At 33.1% G+C, this 21,919-nt stretch overlaps 1 protein-coding gene across 1 annotated transcript; it reads right to left on the minus strand.

Annotated features, from left to right (window-relative positions):
* Positions 1-4,283: 4,283 nt before the first annotated feature.
* Positions 4,284-9,599, minus strand: LOC112710628 (protoporphyrinogen oxidase 1, chloroplastic). Its single transcript, XM_025762937.3, has 9 exons — positions 8,971-9,599; positions 7,962-8,147; positions 7,756-7,840; positions 6,804-6,951; positions 6,643-6,723; positions 6,379-6,550; positions 5,537-5,696; positions 5,258-5,361; positions 4,284-4,852 (listed from the first exon to the last, which is right to left on the minus strand). The coding sequence occupies exons 1-9, from the start codon at positions 9,409-9,411 to the stop codon at positions 4,553-4,555; spliced, it is 1,677 nt and encodes a 558-aa protein (XP_025618722.1). The 5' UTR covers positions 9,412-9,599; the 3' UTR covers positions 4,284-4,552.
* Between the last annotated feature and the right edge of the window lie 12,320 nt (positions 9,600-21,919).

Raw genomic sequence — 21,919 nt, forward strand, 5'->3', positions numbered from 1 at the left:
ATTAAAGCAGAAGAATAATGGGAAAAAAAATTATTAGGGTGGAAATTGCAAGTTCTCTCTTTAAACTTTCTTCATGTATGTGTGGTTATTTTTAATTTCATTTAAAAGATGCAATTTAATTTTCTGATAAAGTTATTTAAAATAACAAGTGCATTTAATAAAATAAATTTAAAAATTTAAAATATTATAATAGATATTAATATAAGAATTCAATTTGAATATTAATTAATGTATAAATTTATATTAAATTTTTTAATTTTTATAAATACAAATCAACTTTAAAAAGTTCTTCTTAGGTGCTTTTCTTAGATGCTTTTAAAAGAACCTGTAAATTTTAAAAACAGTAAGTATAAGTACATTAACTTTTTATTTACTAACCGCAAAATAAAATGCTTATCCTTTTAAAAATCATAAATACCTCTTCAAAAAATTTTACCAAACCAAACCAATATTATTCCACTCCTTATCACTTTTGGATGACTTGCGAATAATCTCAGCAACTCTTGCAATTCCATATGTTCCAAAAAAATTCTCTAATTCCTTCCCAATCAAATATTCTAACTAAATTCCTTTTTAGTCAGTCAACCACTTTTTACATATTTCCTTTTTCGTTAAAACAGCTATCATGCTTTCAAAATAAATGGTTGCGTTCCAAAGACATATGCTAACTAAATTCTTCAAAAAAAAAAAAAGAAAAAGAAAAGAGGACATACATAATTATGACTTATGAGAGTAGTTGTGCGAATGGTGAATTCATGTTCATGAGACAGGTCTCTGACTAATGTCAAGTTTTGACTTCAATGTAACAAGTTTTTGCAAAGTGTTTCTCTCATTTTATTTTCTGAAATTAACTACACTAGATAATGTTTTCCCACCATTTTTTTTTTCATTTATATTATGAAGAAATGTTTCATGGTTTCATGTTGTTTCATTTTCCTTTGCCTTTTGATTAGGGTACAGTGCCTTTATTTTTCTGTTATGCTTGAATCATTTTTCGGTTCATTAATATCTAAAGCACTTTTTTCAATTATAAATAAATCAAACAAAGAACAAAAGGGCATACGGATAAAATATTTGCGTTTTAATTTGAACTTCGTCACATGTGTGGATATGTAAGACTAAAGAAATTGTTAAACATTCCAGGAGTATTAAAAATTCAAGGTTCATAATAACCTCTGTCTATTTTATATAAATATTATAAATATCATTTTTTTCCCTAAAACAAAAAAGGCAAAACCGATTTTATATATGAATAGTTTCATTTCATGTCTTGATATTTGTCCCCTTTTCTTCTCATTCAAAGAATGCCCAAGAATTTCTCTTTGTTTTATATGATCATTGGTCAAGATAAATCTTTAGGCGTTGACCAAAAGTTCAATAGGTAAATAATTATGTAAAAAAAATATGTTATAACAGTAACTATTAGGAATATAATTCTTCATATATTTTTTTATCAGCCTTAACTTTTAAACAAAATAGTTTCATAAAATAGTATAAGAGCTTTTATGATAAAAAAAAAATTTAGAATTTGATTCTTGTTTAATTTCAAAAGAAAATTTAGTACAAAACAAAATAAAAAAATTTTCTGCTAAAAAAAAATTAAAGACTCGTTTGATGGAGCATATTAAAATATAATTATTATATCACTTTTTTTATAGTTTAAATTTTTAGACGAAATAATTTCATAAAAATAACAATAGGCATTTTATTATAAAATATCAAACACATGTTAAAATGAGATTTTTATAATAAAACTCTCTTTATGCATAATTAAAGTGAGTATGATTAAGCCAATAAGTTATAACTCAAATGACATAGTTTTTTCATACTCACGTAAGAGGTCGGTTACGTATATATCACATTCTTCAATATTCATTTTCTGCATGATTTCACGGTTCAAAATCTCATCCCCACGTGTGCAATTCACGTGTCCCACGCAATTTGTTCTTCACCCGGATCACATGCTGGATTTGCTTTATTTCCACGTTCATTCTCAAAGCTGAGTTGAAGAGGGGAAAGAAAGAACGTGATTGCTTTCATCTAAAGAAATGGAGAATGCTTCCTAAAGAGCTATAGGAGAATCAAATAGTAGGCTTAAGAGCCATATTATCAGTAATATGTTGTGAATAATAATTAAATGGTCATAGGAATATTGAATAAACTAGCAAAAATGATAATCAAAAGTTTATATCACCAAAAAGAATTTTGAAATATACGAATAATGAATAAATTTTTAAAAGATTTAAATGTAAAATAAAATAACAAAAAATATCCTTTTTAAAAGTAGCAAATTCTTTTTGTATTTGATAAACAATTTGTACATTTGGTTTGAACTTTTGTAAAAAAAAAAAAAAAATTAAGATAACTATTTAAAAGGTTCACCTAAAAATTGGAGAAAAATTCAATCTCTATACTTTTTACTTTTTAAATTTTTTTTGTCATTTATAAAAAGAAAATCACTTAAATTTTAAAAATAAAAATTCTTATTTTTTAATCATAATTGTAAAAAATTACGTCAAATTAAATTCAGCATTTACAATTTTTTGAGAATTATATATATAAATAATGAGAATGGAATGTTTATATGAGAATGTGATAATGCAATATTATCGTTAGATTAAATTTATATATACACTTTCGTTATGTTTTAAAATTTTCAAAAACTTATTTATTATTCTTATCTTTTTAAATTGTTTCTGTCCACGATTGCAATTTTTAGGTACTATATTAATAGTTTATCTACCCGAATATTCTAAGTTGTAAATGTAGTCTAAAACATTTGATTATGGGATCACATATATACTGTTTTACTAATTTCAGTTAATCCTAAAAAGTGTTAATTAAAAAGATAATAATAATAATAATAATAATAATAATAATAATAATAATAATAATAATAATAATAACTTTTGAAGGTATTAAAAGAGGAGAAGAATGATAAAAGTAAAATGTTCCCCACCAGCCGAACAATAAGGTTGCTTGGAGGAGCTATTAACCCGTCATTTGATCTCAAATACAGTATTTGTGTTGGGTTGAAAGTTGAAACCTTATAAAAGCAGAGTGTAACGTACAACCAGTTTTTTCTTAAATAGGAAGGGCTAAAATAGATTTGTCTAAACATGTGAAGACTAAAATGTGTTATTTGTCCTTCCACATTCTTTTATCATTGCTTTGTTTCGCGCTCATCATTTCTAATTCTCATTTTTCATTCACTGGTCAAACTTTCTAGATATGACTTTTGAAATGTGCCATGCGAATAGTTGAACAACAGCAGTGTGCGCTGCGTGCCTTGACCCCTCTTTTTTTTTATTATTTATTTTCTATATTTAATAAGGTTATTGTTATCAACTTATCATACTTTTTTATTACAATGTCTACTCCACATATTAAAGTGACAAAAATTTCATTTCAAATATATATATATATATATTAGAATATACTTTTTATTTCTAATGTTTTTGAAATTTTTTAAAGATATTCGTTTCAATTTTATCTTTAATATTTTAATTAAATTTTAATTTTACCCTTAGAGATACTTTTTTTACAGTTAAATTTTGATCAATTTTACCGTTATTTATATCATACCATTATCATCTATTCTTCATTATCATGGTATGTTCATCACCATCACCTTCCTGTACAAAATAGATAGTCTTCCTATCCACAAGGAAAATTCCTATAGAAAAGCATTGGAGAATCATTTACCTTACATAAGAAAAATTCCATTATTCATCAATGACGACACGCCAATAGGGTAATTCCCACACAATTATGAATAGAATAAAGTCTCGTTGCCACCTTGCCACATCGTTAGCACAGAAAGGAGTCTATTAGCCAGAAATAAAGTCATTAGAAGAGAGTTTTGAAACAAGAGCTAGATAAGTATCTTCACCTTCTCATAACAAGGTAGGCGTCAAACCCACTTTCAGTCCAAAGCCAAAATGTATCCTATGCGTATTATCTTGTCATTCCCATCTATTTGTATTTGTATCAAAATCAAGGCCATGTACTGTTAACAAGAAACAGAAGCAAAGCCTATAAAATAAATCCCTTGAAGCTCATGTCCCTAACCTCAAAATTACCGAACACGTCAATCTTTTGGTTAGTAAACCTCAAGAAACTTGAAACAAATTTTAAACAAGGACTTTGTTCCTTGAAAAACATAGATAGGACCTATTTTGGCTTAACATAAGAATAAGTCTCAGCATCCTTCCCAGGCTCCCAGCATCCCTTATTGGGATAGTGCAGAAGCATTTGAGGATTAGAACCACACAAGAAAACTATAAAATAAAATCAAAATGTACAAATTTCAGAAACAAGACCTACAATCATGACACTCGTCCAATTGTTTCAGAATATTGCCTGGATTGTCATAACAGGTCAAAATCTACTGAGCCTATGAGATCAGAGGGGAAGGGTGGAGTAACTGTGAGAACTACTTTGCTAAATACATCTGAAATCCGCATCTTATGCAACTGAATCTGCCAAGGACCTGAAGTGCCTGATTTGAGCAAAGTTGCTATTACAATTCAACGGGAAACAAATATTACCACTATTTGTAAACCTTCTGTGCAAGAAAATCATCTACTTCGGCAGCTATCTCATAGGCTCCCTCAACACATCGACCCAACGCAACACCCGAGACATAGTTGCCTCCAAGGAACAGCCCCTCAAACCCAGTATTTTTGAGAGAAGATTTAGCAATATCTAGCAGATCAAGATGGCCAACTAAGAACTGTGGAATAGCTTGAGGCCAAACTCTCACCCCCAGCGCGAATGGATCCCCGGCATTTGGGTTTATGAGCATTTTTCTCAAATCTCGATCTACTGCTTCAACAAGTTCACTATCCGTCTGCCATTAAAGTTTAACAAGACAATAATTTAGAAGAAACAAAATGTGGGAGAAATGCAGATCAAGAAATAAACTTGATTATATATAACACAGTAGTCTATACTGATGTTTAATATCATAATAGCAATGATTTCAAGCATATTTAATCAGCAAAAAGAAATGAACATGATGCTTAAAAGCTAGCACCACCAATAATCAAGCAGAAACATTTAAAACAAGAATGTGGGACCATAATTGCTTCAACTAGACAAGCAGTACACAAGTTATAGATGAATGGTTCTTTGTAGTTTATACCATCCATGAAGAGTTTATGCTAGAAGGAAGGCTAACTCTATAAACCCAATTTGATACCGACTAATAAACATCATTTATATTAAATGTTAATGTTTTATAAAAATGTTAAACCTTTGATAAAATTCCAGGATTGGTAGCGCCTCCGATGTAGTTCAAGAGTAGAACCCTTCCATCTGGTGCTCGGTTAGGGAACAGTGATGAGCTATATATAGTTCCTGTCAAAACCATGTAGATGTATTTTCCTTATTACAAAACCTGATGCAGCACAACATTGCATTCTCCAATCCCAAATTCAAAGTAGAAGGTAATAATTAAAAAAAAAAAAAAACATACAGCAACTTAAAAGTGTTCTAAGCCTCTGCTTTTTGCTGTATGCAATAAAATATTTACCTAATGTTTCCACCCCTTGGGTCCGTGGGTGCAATTGACCAAACCCTTTCAATTCACCATCTATCAAGCATTCTGATCGAATAGCTTCCTTTGGATAGGAAACAGAAACCGCAGCAACTGGAGGGTAATAAAACTTTGAAAGTGCGTCTGCAGCAGCATCCTGGAAGAGAGATTAAGACTGATCTTAATATATAGAATAGACTATAGAGACTATCATTCCACAAACTGTTCATTCACCAGATAAATCATTGATTGAGAAGCTTAGACTCAAGCAGAAAAGCTTGTATCAAAGGATGTGAAGTCCAGAAAACTTTGTTTACTAACTTTTAGAGCATGGTTGTGAGTGTGTACTGTGCCTGAAAACATCTCTAATATATTGTTCTCCATTATTACTAATTTCGTATCCAGACAAACATAAACAAATAGCTTTCGTCTGACGATGATTTACTAGTCAGGGAAAAGTCACAGAACAAGCAATATTAAGGTTTTTAGCTATATTGGTAACTCTTCTGCTATAATTATTGCACAGTTTAGGAAATCAATTATTATGTTCCTATCAAATTAAGAGGATCAATAAAGACATAGGCAACCAGAAGCACATACACATGCATGTGAACAAATAATCACACACACAAACACACACACACACACACACAAAATCATGCAAGCAGAGAAAACCAAAGCCCTGCCATCAGGTAGCAATTGATAGAAAATATGCAAACTTTTACACATTCAAATGTAAAGGGAGTTTCAATATGTTATATGGTTAAGTTCCGGCATTCTACTGACGAATACTCATTTCATAATTAATTGATATAATCCTCTTCAGAAAAGAAACTCACAGAGATGGAACGCAACAATGTACTGGCAACATGCGAAGGAATGGTCATGACAACACTTTTTGTCTGCAAAGAGACTACTCCCTCTGGCGTATCATATGTCAAGCTGTACTCTCCACTATCCAGTTTACTAATACCCAAAAGCTTCCAGGATAACTTCACTTTGTTGCCTAACCTGTCACAAGGGCAGAATTTTAATAGGATGACTAGTTCAGAAAACAGTTTTACATCTACTGGAATATTAGGTAAAGGGACACATAAGAATACTTTGCAGAAATTGCCTCTGGCAACATGGTAAGTCCCTTCCGGAAAGATCCAACGGTTTGGCCCTTTGGTGTTGGCAGGCGCCTACACAATGACTTGAATAAGTGAAACAACCAATAAAGTATAGCATGAATCCAAAAGCTCCAGAGCAAATATAATATTACGGATCTCGAGGAGGTTTTGAAGTACTCTTTCTCTCTTGTATTGCTTTGAAAGTGCCACCAATAATGCTTCCACCATTTTGTTCAAGCCTCCAAACTTTTCCAAATGCCGCTTTCATACTTAATTTTGAAGGGTCACCCGCATAGACACCTGTTTATGGAACAAATTCGGCTGAGCAGTAGCATTTCCAACAAAAAAATAATGGTTTACTTGAAGAAAAGAATCACAATTAAAGAGAAGCTAGATGATGTGACCTCACCACAAATTAATCACAAAATGAAATACAAGATGAATTTCAGTCTTTTATCAGTTATGGGAAATTTTAGCTGACTTGTATAATCTATCAAGCATGTGCTTATACAATTATTTGGTTTTTTTCATACACTTCAGTCATGATTATAAGCAGGAAAAGGGAAGAGAGGAAACAATTCATTGTGTCAAGGTTATAGACCAAGTTTATGATTTCTAGTATATGCAATAAACAGAATCTATGAATAATTATGGACAATCAAATTAGATTGGACTTGCTTCTTGTATTGCCCAACTCCAACAACCTCAAACAGGAAAATAATAAAATTCAGTTTTATGAGGTAGCCTGTTTAAAGGATCCAACATAATATTCACGAAGAGTTAAATGAACACAGCAATTGGTAGAAATTAACGAAGCTTTTACAACAATTAAGTTCTCAACTACACAAGTTTGTATCTCAAACTTTAAAGAAGAACAGTGATAAGACAGATTTATGTTCTATGGGAGTCTCTGAAACTTTGAATTCGATAAGGCTAAAAATCAGTTATCACTACGAATTGATTATATTTCACCAATAAAAAAACTTGACATGATTAGATCTATAAGAATATAGAAATCTCTGACAGCACAAAATACTAAGTAGTTGGCAAGGATAATAAAAAAAAGAGTGAAAACAAGTCAATAATAAATATTCTGGCTCTCACCAGAACAAAAAGGTTCTATTAGGCGTTCAAAAACTTCATCTCCAAGGTTACGGCGCACAAACTCTTCAACTGATTCCTCGTGACCCTGTCACCTTCGTCAATATTATATCATATGAGAAAAATCATATTATCCTTGCCATTTACCCTTCTGGGAAACGCATTGAGACAACAATATCAAATCAAAGAAAGGGATCAGGAAGACACACTGGAGGAGGAGGTCGAATTCCAAGTGCACCAAACCCAGCTCTTAGCTTGCCACCAAAGCTCATCAAATCAAAGAAAGGTAAATCAGTTGGCTTCCCAGGCACTGGCCTCAATTTCCCATTCCACAACACAAATCGTGGCGCATTAGGATCACCAAGAACAAGTTCATCCTTCAGACCACTATCCACCTGCCAAAAACTAATAATTCAACCATAGACACAGAACTAGACAACTAATAACTGCAATATGCATAACAGTCCACAAATACAATTCACAATTCAGGTGTAAAACATCAAATTAGACCTAGAAAGAAATGTGGACATCAAATTGGTCCTCAAAATAGTTGTCGCATGAATTTGGACTTCAAAAGAATAATTTTGATTTCACTTTATTCCAAATGTTAGCTGTCATCAAGAAAACATCAAATGATCTCTAATTGTCATCCATCCTTGAAATATTATGTTTCATTTCTTTGAAGAACCAAATTTGTAGCCTAACTCTTTCGAAGGCCAATTTGGGTCCATTTCAGTAGGCATTAGCCAACATGTTACAAATTTACAATATCAAAAAATGTGTCATGGCATTCAGAAAATGTAATGTCATTACATAACATGATATATCAAATGAAACTACTGGTTTCTTTGTGAAGGAAAATAATTTGACTAGTGTCAAATTAAAATCAATTGAGGTTCTACCCAAAATTCATCATACCACAACATACTGGTTCCAAAGTTCACCTCAAAATTCAAATTACAGACCTTAATGTTAATAAATTCCCCAAGAATGATGATAGAACATCCTAAAAAGCTTCCTAAATATCATCCTAAATACTAAAATGAAGTAAAAAGTAAATACCATAAATGGTTTGGAATCTTTAGAGAGAAAATGTTTAAGATAAAAAAGTTAGAGAGAAAAACCATTTCGCCCATTCCATTCCGAATAACGAAACCTAAAAGACGATGAAAAAGGAAACAGCAACAGAACTAAGTGAAAAGGGAACGTAATTCTTACCACCATGGTAAGCATGGGATCAGAGGGCTGGAAACTGTTGGGACCTTCCTCCCACAGATAACCGTCCCTCTCGATGGTGGTGATGTTGCCTCCAACTCGGTCTCGGGCCTCGGTAACGACGACGTTCGCGGCGGCCTTGGCGTGCTTGGTGGAGAGCGCCTGCGCGATGCAGAGGCCGCTGATACCGCCGCCGACCACAACACAGTCCACAGAGGCACCGACAGCGGAGCGGGGGAGGGCGGCGGGCTTGGCGGGAGAGGCGGTGGAAGATTCGCCGGCGAGGGAGCAGCGGATGAGAGGGAATTTGGTGGTGGAGGGATGACGACATGGAGACGGGAATGGGATGATGAGTGGGGAGTGGGGAGAGAAGGAGGAGGTAGGAGAGTGCATTGTGTTTTGGAGGAAAACGGTGTCGTTTGGGAGTGTCAACATGGCGGGCATGGAATGGAAAGAAAGAAATGTTGTGAATGGGAAGGGGGCAGTTCGTTATCTTGGTGAAATCTCAGCTCATCAGTAAAGCTGATAGTGTGTCCAATACGATGCCAGTGTTTGATTGCACGCTAAGTAGCTAAGACTTCTACCGTTCACTCTTCACTACCCCGAAACATATTTTTTGTTTTGCTTAAAATGATAATTAGGTCCCCAAAGTATTAATTTAATTCTTTAAGATAATAAAAATTGGATATATTATGTTTTTTATTAATTTATCAGGTATAATTTAAGGATAGTGTTTATATGTATGGTTAATTATTATAATGTGTGTAAATATAAAAGATTGTTATGTAGATAATAATTTTTGAAATGAAATTTTATCTATTATGATAATATTCATAGTAAATAAAAAGCATTTGATAAAGTTATATAAAAGTTCAAAAAAATGAATGTTTTATTGTCCAAAATTACATCATTTATATATTCATGCGACAACAACAAAATACGTATTATCTATTAACTGAAGGACATATATATCTATCATTTGATATCGTGGAGTACTTAATTAATGTTTTCTTAAAGGGGTAATTAGTTCTAGGTTGAAATTCTTGAGGATGGAATTGTTACTTTATTTTTTTTTCAATACCACTAGATAATCAATAAAAAATGTAGTCAATTGGCACTTTTTTTATTTTTTTACTAAGACGTCACTTTAAATTATCAGGAGAAATATTTAAATTCTAATGAAAAAAATCTAAAATCTAAAAAGAATTCTAAAACCAAAAAATAACAAACATATAAAATTATTATAAATTATTTTAAAAATTTTAAAATTATTTTGAAACTCCAAAAATCATTTTAAAAATTTTAGAATTATTTTAAAAATTTCTAATAAAAAAATCCAAAAATGTAATAAAATAAAACATTTAAAACCTAGCAAAAAAAATATCCAAAATCTTTTTAAAAATTTTTTTGGAAAAAATATCAATTCAAATTGTTATGAGAAATATCTAAAAACTAATGAAAAAACACATCCAAAATCTAAAAAAATCTAAAACCAAAGAATAACAAACATCCAAAATCATTTTAAAAATTCCTAATAAAAAGAAACATTTAAAATGTAACAAATAGAAACATCCAAAAACTAAAAAAATTGAGATATTCAAAATCTTTTTAAAAATTCTAAAACCTAAAAAAATGAAACATCAAAAAAATTAAAAAAAGAACATCTAAAAATTAAGCAAAAAACATCTAAAACTATTTAAAAATCATCCAAAACATAAAAGAAGAAACATCCAAAGCATAAGACAAAAATTTGAAATTTAGCAGAAAAGATATCCAAAACTAATAAAAAAATAAATCCAAAACCAAGTAGAAAAGAAAGCAATGCGACCTCCTTCTTCCTTGTTAGTCGTTCCGTCATGACCCTCTACAAAGGCAGCAACAACGGACATGTGGCAGTCTCCTCGGTAGCGTGCTGCGATGCGCTCGTGAGGGGAGGACACAATAGTAGTCAGTAGTGCTGTTTTCACGAACGAAAGGTCTATGTCTCCAAAGAGAATCCACTGCGTGCGGTCGGCAGTGCTCACGGAAAGAGAGGGGATGGCGGAGGTCTACGATGCTGCAATCGGGACTGAGGGTTGCATTCCTGCCATGACTACAAAGGGAAGGCGCAGCATGAACGCGACTGAGGATGGTTGTGCTCCAAAGTAGTCGACAGTGTTGCGCTTACGAAGGGATGGCGCTGCGTGAACGTGGTGGTGGTTGGCGGCACTAGTTTCAGAAATAGATGGCGCTGCATGTGGTGGTGGTTGGCGGCGCTGGATGGACCCCAGAAGTGACTAGAGAAAGGGATAAGGATTTGTGCGATTATCTTTTTCGCAATGTGCTGTGAATGTGTGTGTATGAAATTAGATTGGCTCTTTGGATGTTTATTTATTTATTTTTTATTAGGACTTTTTTAAAATTAGATTTTTTAAAAAATTTTAAAAAAACTATTCAAGTTGGTTGCACATGTAGTTGATTCTCTAGACTTTTTTTTCTTTTACATTCCATAATAAAATTGCAAGGGACGGGTGGGAGGACTATTTGTTTTCTATGGTATAGGCTAAAAGTTAAAATAATATGTAACACTTTTTTTAATTATTCTTAATATAAAATTAATTTTAAAATTATTCTTTGAACAAAATTACTTCTAATAATAATGTTATTTAGTGTTCTTTAATTTCAATTTCACTATCTATCATCTTATTACTACCATATACCAATCATTTTCTACCCTTTAATAGTCTAATCGTTATTACAACCTAATTTTTTAGATCCAACAATTAAATAAAGCATTCATATTTTTTAAAGGAAAAAAAAAAGAAAAAACGAGAGAAAATAGAAGAAAAATAAACTAAAAAAAGGAAGATGTCCAAAAAAAAGAGAAAGGGAAAGAAGATAGTGGCTATTGGGGAGAAAAGAGCTGCCATTTCTATAGAGAGAGAGAGTTTTGCCATGTAGTCGCCGTGAATTTGATTCACCATATATTTTGTTAAAGTTAAATTATTCTAATAGTTTATACAGTTTTTTTAAATTTATAATTAAATTTTTATTTTTAAAAAATTTTTAATTAAATTTTTACACTAATTTTATACTTTTATACTTTCAATCGCGTCCTTACTCTTTCCAAAATATTTTACTTAATAGAATATTGCTATGGCATATTCCAATTGAAATTAATTTTTAAAATATATTTATTTAATCAATTTATATATTTTGTTGTTAATACATGTTTTTTGAAAAAAATATATAACTATACGCATGTTAACCAATGTAATTTTGATGAATGACAAATTTTGAAGAAAATAGTTATTAAAGATGTATGCAAACAAAAAGAATAAATGAAAAAATATAAAGATTAAGATCAAAAGTAAAAAATAGTTTTAGGTCTAGTTTCTCTATGTAAAAATTAAATTTGTATCTTTTTTTTTTCGAAACAAATGAAGCTCGACACATGAGAGTGGAGCATAAAACAGATAGATACAAAAGCAAATCTAAACACAAGGTTAACAATCCTATATCATTTCTGGCACTACCATCAATAACTAGTAGAATCAACACCAGTCAACTCCTTGTAGCTCAAAAACGTCCTGTTCTGTATGACATCAACAGTTACCTCTTTATTGTTAAAAATCCTGTTATTGCGTTCCAACCAAACGTTCCAAATAATCGCAAAGAACCTAGTTAGCCATCTCTTCTGCTTCTCTTTTCTATTAAGTGTTCCATTCCAACTCTCAAACAAGCCTTTAATGCTTCCTGGGATAGCCTAATCTCTATCAAAATATCTCAACCAAATGCACCACATCTACCACGTAAACTCACAGAACACAAACAAATGATGAACACATTCAATCTCCTTTTTACACAAGACACAAATACTATCATGCTGGCGAGTTATGCCTAATCTACTCAACCTTTCTTTAGTATGCACTCTAACGACTAAAACAAACCAACCAAACAGTTCAATTCTAGGCAAACCAATCCTTTCCAGATCGAACTTGTGAAGCTATAACTCGTAATCTCCTTCGAAAGAGTCTCCGATTGCAACACCTGCAGAAAAGAGTTAGTAGAAAAAATACCTTTAAAAAAAATTTGTATCTCTTTATCTTACACACATTTAAAAATAATTTCAAAGATTTAGTTTTATGGAAATCATTGTAGAAATTGATTAAGATTAAAAGGTTTTGTTAAACACTAGCCTAAAACATTTTAAAAACATGATTTAAGCTGAATACAAGGGGTGTTGAAGGTTGTGGTAGGTTTAGAGAAGGGGTGTTGAATCTATGCCTTCCTTTTAAGTTACTAAACTCAACCCTTTAAAACAAACTTTCAATTCTGATTCTGTTTGTACTCAGTAGCGAAAATTTATAAGACAATTTATTTTTGTCTCATGAATATAAAAAAATAGAACACAGCAGAGAAGAGAAAAGCTAACACCAGCATGTATCCTGCTTCGGTTGCCTTGTGCTATGCAACTTACGTCCAGTCTCCTCCACAACAATGGAGGAATTTCCACTATAATTAAAAGTATTACATACACCAATTCTACATGATTAACCCAATCCTTTCACACTCAAATTCTAACCTAAATTGACATTGGCTATGCTAATACCTAACTCTTCACTCTTAGTGCTAACCCAACTAAGAAAGGGATACCTAACAGGTGCAGGATACAAGACACTTATTCAACCTAAAGAAATCTGAAATAACTCTAGGCTTTTCTCTCAAGTGTATCACTCAAACTTTTTTCACTCATGGCTTTTACTTGAGCTCTCTCACTATTCCTTTTCACTCAAGAAATTACAGAAAGATAAACATTAAAAAGTACATTACAATATGTAAAACATGAAGGAGATTGACTTCATCAACAGCCTCTTTGCTATGTGATAAATCAGATTTGCAAGCCTCTGATTTAGTTCTTCAATATTGGCCGAATGCTTCTTTGAAAGAAAGCATTATCCAAGAAGAGGAACTTCTTCAGGGAACTCTTCACAGAACACAATTCACCAAACTCTGGTTTTCTCTCCTTAGCTTCTGAATGAACAGCAAACCTCTTTTATCTCCTTGCATGTTGCTGGGTTGCTCTCCCTAGGTCAACTTCTTGAGCTCTGTGCTTCACCAACCCAACAGTTCACTTTCTTCCATTATTCCTCAAATTAGGAACTTTGGTTCTGACCATCTTTTTTACCGAAAGCCTCAATATAGCAACCACAACAAGTTTTTCAATGGTAAACCAGATCTGAGCCATTGAAAAACAAATTGATCCCCAAGACTCATTTTTAATCGTAGATACACAGCAGAGTTGAAAAAAATCAACTTTTCCATGAATTCCATTTTCGGACTAGCAGAGAGTTGGGAAGAGGAGAAGAAAATGAGATGCATGTATAAGGAAATAAAATCACCTTTAACTTCTGACATCTTCTTGATACAGATTGATGTTGGTGATTTGACTTCTACCATTTGATTAACCTTCTCTTTCTTGCTTCTTTGGTGAATAGCTTAGGGAAGAAGCTCTCTCTCTCTCTCTCTCTCTCTCTCTCTCTCACTTTTCTGATTTTCTGACCAACACACAAAAGTGAACGATGCTTGTGATATGAGATCAAATTGGAGCAATTTGCTACTAACGGGCTTGAATCGGATATCGATAAGGCAACTCATTTGATTTCTTTGGCTTTGTTTTCTTTTGGGCTTCGTTTGTGTTATCAGCTTACCAGCCTAGTTATTTTATTTTCATTCCATTTGGGTTGCTAAATTGAATTTTGGCCTGCAACATTTAATAAATAATTAGCAATATACAATTATTAATAATCAACACTAATTATTTATTTTAGCCAAAAATAATATTTGTCATCATTAATTAATTTAGTTAATTTCTTAACTCAACAATCTCCCCCTTGATGACAAACATAACTAAGCAATAACGAAACGGAATTGAATTTTAGTAAAGTTAAAAACTTCCCTTTGATTGATGTTTCTTGCTTTAGTGTTGCTCCCCCTTTCCTTTTCAAGAGTAGCTCCCCCTAGATTTATGCTCTCTTCTTTGTTCTTGTTTTATATTGTACTTATAGAGAACACAATAAAGAGCCACACACATTTATCTTGACTAAGGGAGTTTAAGCAAACAACACCACAAAATCAGCTTAACACAGTACATATCAAATCAACAAAAGCTAAGCATCAAGATTGATCAAGGGCAAACCAACAACATATGAAAGCATGTTCCAATACGTATGTCACTACATTCCCTACAGTAGCTCAGTTGTAAATCAAAATTTTTATGTTCGAAACTATCAACCGCATATCAGCCGCATCAATAAAAAAATCACAATTAAGATCACAAAAAAAATTTCAGCAGCAGCCAAAAGTAGCATTTAGCAGCTATTCAGCACCTATTACTCCCCTTTTTGTCATCAAGGGCGGATAATAAGCAAGATCAACAAAAACATCACCTTAAATCCTGCAAGAAAGTGTTAGAGAACAGTCCAAAATATCAACTAAATTTAAACTGAAGTGCAGCAGTATTTCTGGTTATACAGTTATCCAGAAATAACAAACATAAGTTCCAAAGTATCAAGAGAGACCATTTTTATGAGACAAAAAACAGATAGCAACAGCTTCATGTAGTAATCCTAAGCATCAGAACCGTTTCCCTCGGAGTCAACTTCTTCATCAGTGTCAGTGGCAGGGTCTTCATCCTTCTGTAGGTTGTCAATGAATGTCATAAACACAGCCACTTTATTCCTTGATTTTCGGAAGAAATTCTCATGTTTACTGGCTAGCTTTCTTTGCTCTTTGCTCATTGCAATCATGTGATTATATTGGGAGACAAACTCCTGAACAACATCCTTCACAACATTCATCAGAGTAGATTTTTGGCCTGTAGAGATGGAAGTAACCTCGATGGAAGGAGGAGGAGATTCATCGGGAATAAACTCTTCATCCTCATCATCTAGAACCACTCTTTCAGATCGAGTAGGTTCTTTTTACTGTTTCACTGCACCACCTCCCTTTTAGATAGGAATGTCTATTTTGATAATCCTCATTGGTCAAGTCAACACCAAAATACTCAAATATGCAAGTTAAAAACATGCCATATGGAAGTGCTTTGTCTTTTTCACTCCTAACAGAGTTAAACAGGTATCTAACCATCAAATATGCAAATGAAATTTCTATTTTGGTGAGAATGGCATATAAAACAAGAGTATCAGTGTAGAAAACCCTTTGATATGAACCACTTTAAGGAAGTATGATGTGGTTGACCATTCGGTGCAACTGAGCACGTTAATATCCTAGGGCTTTGTGAGTGGGTGTAATGCCATCAATTAAAGAAACATGTTCACAAATATGAGCCAATGCATCATTGTAAGAAATACCAACACCTTCATCTCACTTAACTAAAATGTAAGCACAAGGCCTGACATCAGTATACTTCAATGCATCACTAATTGTTTCATTGTTCAAGACAATGTCTCGACCTTTAACATAAGAGTGAACAGTCCCTTCATGATATGTCAGATTCTCATAAAACTCTTGAACCAACAGAGGATAAACAGGCTTTTTTATTTTAAAAAGATGATTCCAATCCAAAAATTCTAGATTTTCAACAAAAGGAAAACCTTTTCTTTTCAAAGTTGGCAAATCAGCAAGAAAAGATGGACACAGAGTGCGGTACTTAACAACTCCATCATAAAAGTCATTATTCATGGTAGATTTGAATCTATAAGGGTTATAGTTTGAATGAGAGGTCATGAAGTGAGATTTGTGATCAAAAGGGCCAATGTCTGGTTCTTTAACAGTTTTAAGAGGAATTCGAGTTTTACCTTGCTGAGAATGTAATGGAACAGACCTAGACTTTGGTTGTGTGTGCTCAGAGGCAGGTTCAGGCGCTGCTGGTCGCTTCCCTTTCGACGTGCTAGGCTTCGACGACCCAGGTTTGGATGGTGGTTCCTTCGGAGGAAGCGTTGGCTTGGCTGAAGATGGAACCCTGGAGGGATTCTTTGTGCGAGCCATAGGGTTACATCGAGGAGGTGAGGTAGGAGGAGAGGGAGATGGAGTGAATGTTCTGTCTTGGGAGCGAGTAGAGGGTTTAGTAGGTAGCTTGTAGAATTTTTCACGAGGAGGCTTCTATGCTACGGTTTTCTTCCTCATTTGATTGGTTTCAGATTTTTGAGGAAAGAGAAGCAGTAAAGAGAGTGGGAAGAAACCGAAAGATTTGTAGAGGAGTTCTGGAGGGAAGAAAAGGAGTGTTGGTAACTGTACCCAAAAGAAAGTTTCTCAAACCATGCAACTGCATCACCTTTTGATATGACTTGAAAAGACTTGACATCACAAAAGAGAAAGATTTGATTTTATTTCAAAATCAAAGGAAATCAGTTCAGAAAAAAATCTTTATTGGACTTAGATTAGAATAAAATCAAAAGAAACCCTTTTTGGACACAAACTAAAACACAAAAGCCAACAAAAATAAACATGTAACATTCATAATAGGCCCAGAGATGGTTTGAATTAAGGAAACACGTAGGACCACCCATGATCTGAATTTTGAGGTTGGCCCAGATAAATCTACTCTTGCAACACGTCCAAAACACGCTGATTGAAGGGAACGTTCTTCACATGCTCAGAATTGTCTTGTACCTGTTTATGAGACAAAAATTCTAACAAACACATCAGCAACCTGTAAACAATGAATCCTAGCTTAAAATCCCTAGACTAGTCCTAAGAGTACAGAATCTATCCTCAACAAGAGGTTTTGTGAAAATATCTGCTAATTGCTCCTCTGATTTAACAAATTTAATGCTAATATCCCCCTTTTGAACATGTTCTCTTATTGAGTGAAATCTCACTTCAATATGTTTGGTCCAAGAGTGCAAAACTAGATTTTTTAGAAATATTAATGGCACTCATATTATCACACAACAAGGGAATAATTTCAGCACTTAATTTGTAATCGGCAAGCTGTATTTTTAACCATAAAAGCTGAGAACAGCAAGAAGAAGCAGCTATATACTCAGCCTCTGCAGTGGATAAAGCCATTGTTGGTTGCTTCTTACTTGACCAAACATTTAAGGACTTTCCAAGGATACCAAAGACCAAAGTTGGATGTGCCATGAACATATCTAATGATCCTCTTAACTGCAGAAAGATGTGACTCTTTAGGTTTGGATTGAAACCTTGAACACAATCCAACACTTTGCACAATATCGGGTCTAGAGGAAGTTAAGTACATAAGAGAACCAATCATTCCTCTATACCTAGTCTCATCTACATCTTTCTCAATTTCTCCCTTATCTAATTTTAAATTAGGGTGCATGGAAGTTCCCATGAGTTTGGCATTTTTCATACCAAATTTCTTAACTAATTCCTTGGCATACTTCTCTTGATAAATGAAAATACCATTTTTAGTTTGTTTAATTTGCAGCCCAAGGAAAAAATTAAGTTCACCCATCATACTCATGTCAAATTCACTTGTCATGAGTTTTCCAAATTCAGAACAAAGGGATTCATTGGCCGATCCAAAAATAATGTCATCAACATATATTTGGACTAGAATAAAAGAATAATTAGAGTTCTTAATAAATAGAGTTATCTCTGTGGTGCCTCTTTGAAAACCGTTTTTCAAAAGAAAAGAGCTAAGTCTCTCATACCAAGCTCTAGGAGCTTTTCTTAAACTATAGAGAGCTTTTGATAATTTGAAAACATGGTTAGAATGCTCTTTATTTTCAAAACCATGTGGCTGCTCCACATACACTTCTCTATCTATCACACCATTCAAAAATGCACATTTCACATCCATTTGATATAATTTAAAACCACAAAATACAGTATAAGCTAAGAGAAGTCTTATGGCCTCCATTCGGGCAACAAGGGCAAATGACTCAACAAAGTCTATTCCTTCTTCTTGGTCATATCCTTGTGCTACTAGCCTTGCTTTGTTTCTTGCAATGCTGCCAGCTTCTCCTAACTTGTTCCGAAATATCCACTTGGTGCCAGTCACTTTCTTTCCACTTGGCCTTGGAACCAAAGTCCACACTTGGTTCTTCTCAAACTCAAAAAGCTCATCCTCCATTGCTTTATCCCAAGAAGGGTCACTAAGGGCTTCCTTGACATTTTGAGGCTCCATTTGTGAGAGAAGGACAATGTTTGATCCTTAATTTGCCTTTCTAGTTGAGGACCGAGTTTTCACCCCATGAGAAACGTCACCAATGACAAATTTCTTAGGATAATTCTTCAAGAATCTCCATTCACGAGGTCTGGTGGACTTGGAGGCAAATTCAGTCACCAAGGGAATCTGGGTACTACTGATTTCAGGATCTCCTTCAGATTCATGAGACAAAATAGAATTGTCTCTTGAATTTTCAGCAGTTGTAGTTTCTGGTTCAGCTTGTCCAGAATTTTCATTTTTATGATTTTGTGCAGTCTCATTGTCTTTTTGAGCTTAATTCCCTGCATCACAGTCTTTCACAATACTTTGCACCAAGTTAGTATTACAAAATATAACATGTATGTACTCCTCAATAATCCTAGCATCTTGATGATAAACCCTATATGCTTTACTAGTTGTGGAATATCCTACAAATAAACACTCATTTGCCTTTGGATCAAATTTTTCCAAATTTTCTTTGTTATTTAGAACAAAACATTTACATCCAAAGATGTCTAAGTAGTCTAAGTTTGGTGGGTAACCTTTCCAAAGTTCATAAAGGGTTTTCTTCAAAAATTCTCTTATGATTGTTCTATTCAAAATGTGGCAAGCCGTGTTAACCACTTCCGTGATGCATGAGCATCTTTCCTATCTTTTCCTAGGGAATTTGCATCTAAATTTTTGAGTTTAATAAAGAATTAATTATCTTTTAGCCAATATGGATGCTACTTTGAGTCTTTTACAATTTTGTTTATTTTAGGTAGCATTCAGCTGGATTTGATGGAGTTTCTGCAGCACAAGAATCAAAGGAGATGGCAGCGAAGAGCGACGCATACGCGTGACTGACGCGTACGCGTGATTTGGAGCTTTCCACGGCGACGCGTGTGCGTGACTGACGTGCGCGTGATTTGAAGAATTTCACAGCAACGCGTGCGCGTGACCGACGCATCCCCGTGACTTGCGAAGAAGACCAGCGATGTGTACGCGTGACATGCTCCACGTGCAAAAAATGCAGAAAAATGCTAGGGGCAATTTCTAGGCTATTTTGACCCAGTTTTTAGCCCAAAAAATACAGATTAGAAGCTGCAGAATTGACAAAACATGTGGTCCCCACCCATCAACTGAATACCTGCTGATTATTCTGATTTAAATTCAAATTTGATTTTAAAATAGGAAAAGATATTATTTTTAATTTTAGATAATTAGATTTTAAATTAATTAGGATTAGTTATAAAAAGAGGATTCCATTAGGGAATTAGAGACGGAATTTTACATCCCATCAAATTGGAACTCTGTACATTTTATTACAATCTTAGTTTTTCTCTGAACTATGAGCAATTAATCCTCTATTGTTAAGGTTATGAGCTCTGTCTATTTGTATGGATTGATTTTATTACTTTTTCTAGTTTAATTTATGTATGGATTTATAATTTAAGAATTATTTTTGCTCTTCATCTTATGAATTTGGGTGGAACGGAAGTATGACCCTCTTTCTATTTGAGTTCTTGTAAAACTTGGAAAAGCTCTTTACTTGAACAACAGCTTGAAAACAATTTCTCCTAAATTTTAATTATTTGGATTTAACAAGATACGTGACATATAATCCTCTTATTTTTGGGTATTAGAATTTTTGTGGCATATAAACTGGAATTTGAACTTCACCCTCTAATTGGAATTAATTGACTAAGACATTGGCAGTCAATGAATTTTAGAGGAGGCTAGAAAGGTCTAAGGAATTAGGGTCTAGTCACATATATATTGCCATAAATTAAATCCTACATGATTAAAATAGTTAGTAAGAAAAGTTAATCCGGAAAAATAGATAACTCTCAAGTCTTAATTGTTTTCTCCCCTATTTTATTTTCAATTTAATTACTTGCTTCCTTCTGAGATTTTGAAGTCACTTTTTAAACCTTTTGAACATCTCAAAACCAATTTCTACTTGCCTGACTAAGTAAATCATTTAACCATTGTTGCTTAGTCCATCAATCCTCGTGGGATCGATCCTCACTCACTTGAAGTATTACTTGGTACGACTTGGTGTACTTGCCGGTTAGTTTGTAGTTGTTAAATCACCGCACCAAAATTTTTATGCCGTTGCCAGGAATTGATAGTGATTAACAACTATCAATTGTTTGATTGCTTAGATTAGATAATTTTTACTTTAATTAGATTTTTGTTTTTTCATTTTTAATTGTTCTTCTTTTTTCTTTCTTTATTTCCGTTCACCCCTCCTTTACCCCGTTTTTCTTTTTATTTCTTTTACTTTCGTTTTTTTTTTCGCTTTTCATTTTGTTTTCTTTTTAATTTTTTTTCTTCTTTTCCGTTCAGCATCTCCCTCCCCTGTTTCGTTTTCTGTTTCTTTTCTTTTATTAGTTAGTTTTAAAAAAATAATAAAAATAATATATATATATTTAAATAATTAGCATTAATATTTTTTTTAATTTATGAAATTAAGTTTGGTGTTTCCTAGTTAGTCTTATTTTAATTTTTCTTATTTAAATTGCCTAATAAAAGCAAAAAAATTTTAGTCTTAATTTTTCAAGTAATTTTCAAATTTTAGTGTTTGTTTATTTTATTCAATATTTTTATCTCTTTATTCAGGTTACCTCACTGGGAACTCTCTACACTCTAACTAGAGATTCCTATCTTTTCTTTGTCTTCTGCTTGTTTATGCACAGGAACAGAGACAAAGAACATCTCTTAGACTTTGATCCTGAACCTGAAAGGACTTTCAGGCAACGTTTACAACAGGCAAGAGTTTACAAGGCTGTGGAATCCGCTATAGATCCTAATGATGCTGATAATGCCAATGTGGCTAATTCGAATGAG

This window comes from Arachis hypogaea, chromosome 9, assembly GCF_003086295.3.
Source record: "Arachis hypogaea cultivar Tifrunner chromosome 9, arahy.Tifrunner.gnm2.J5K5, whole genome shotgun sequence".
NCBI classification, from domain to species: domain Eukaryota; kingdom Viridiplantae; phylum Streptophyta; class Magnoliopsida; order Fabales; family Fabaceae; genus Arachis; species Arachis hypogaea.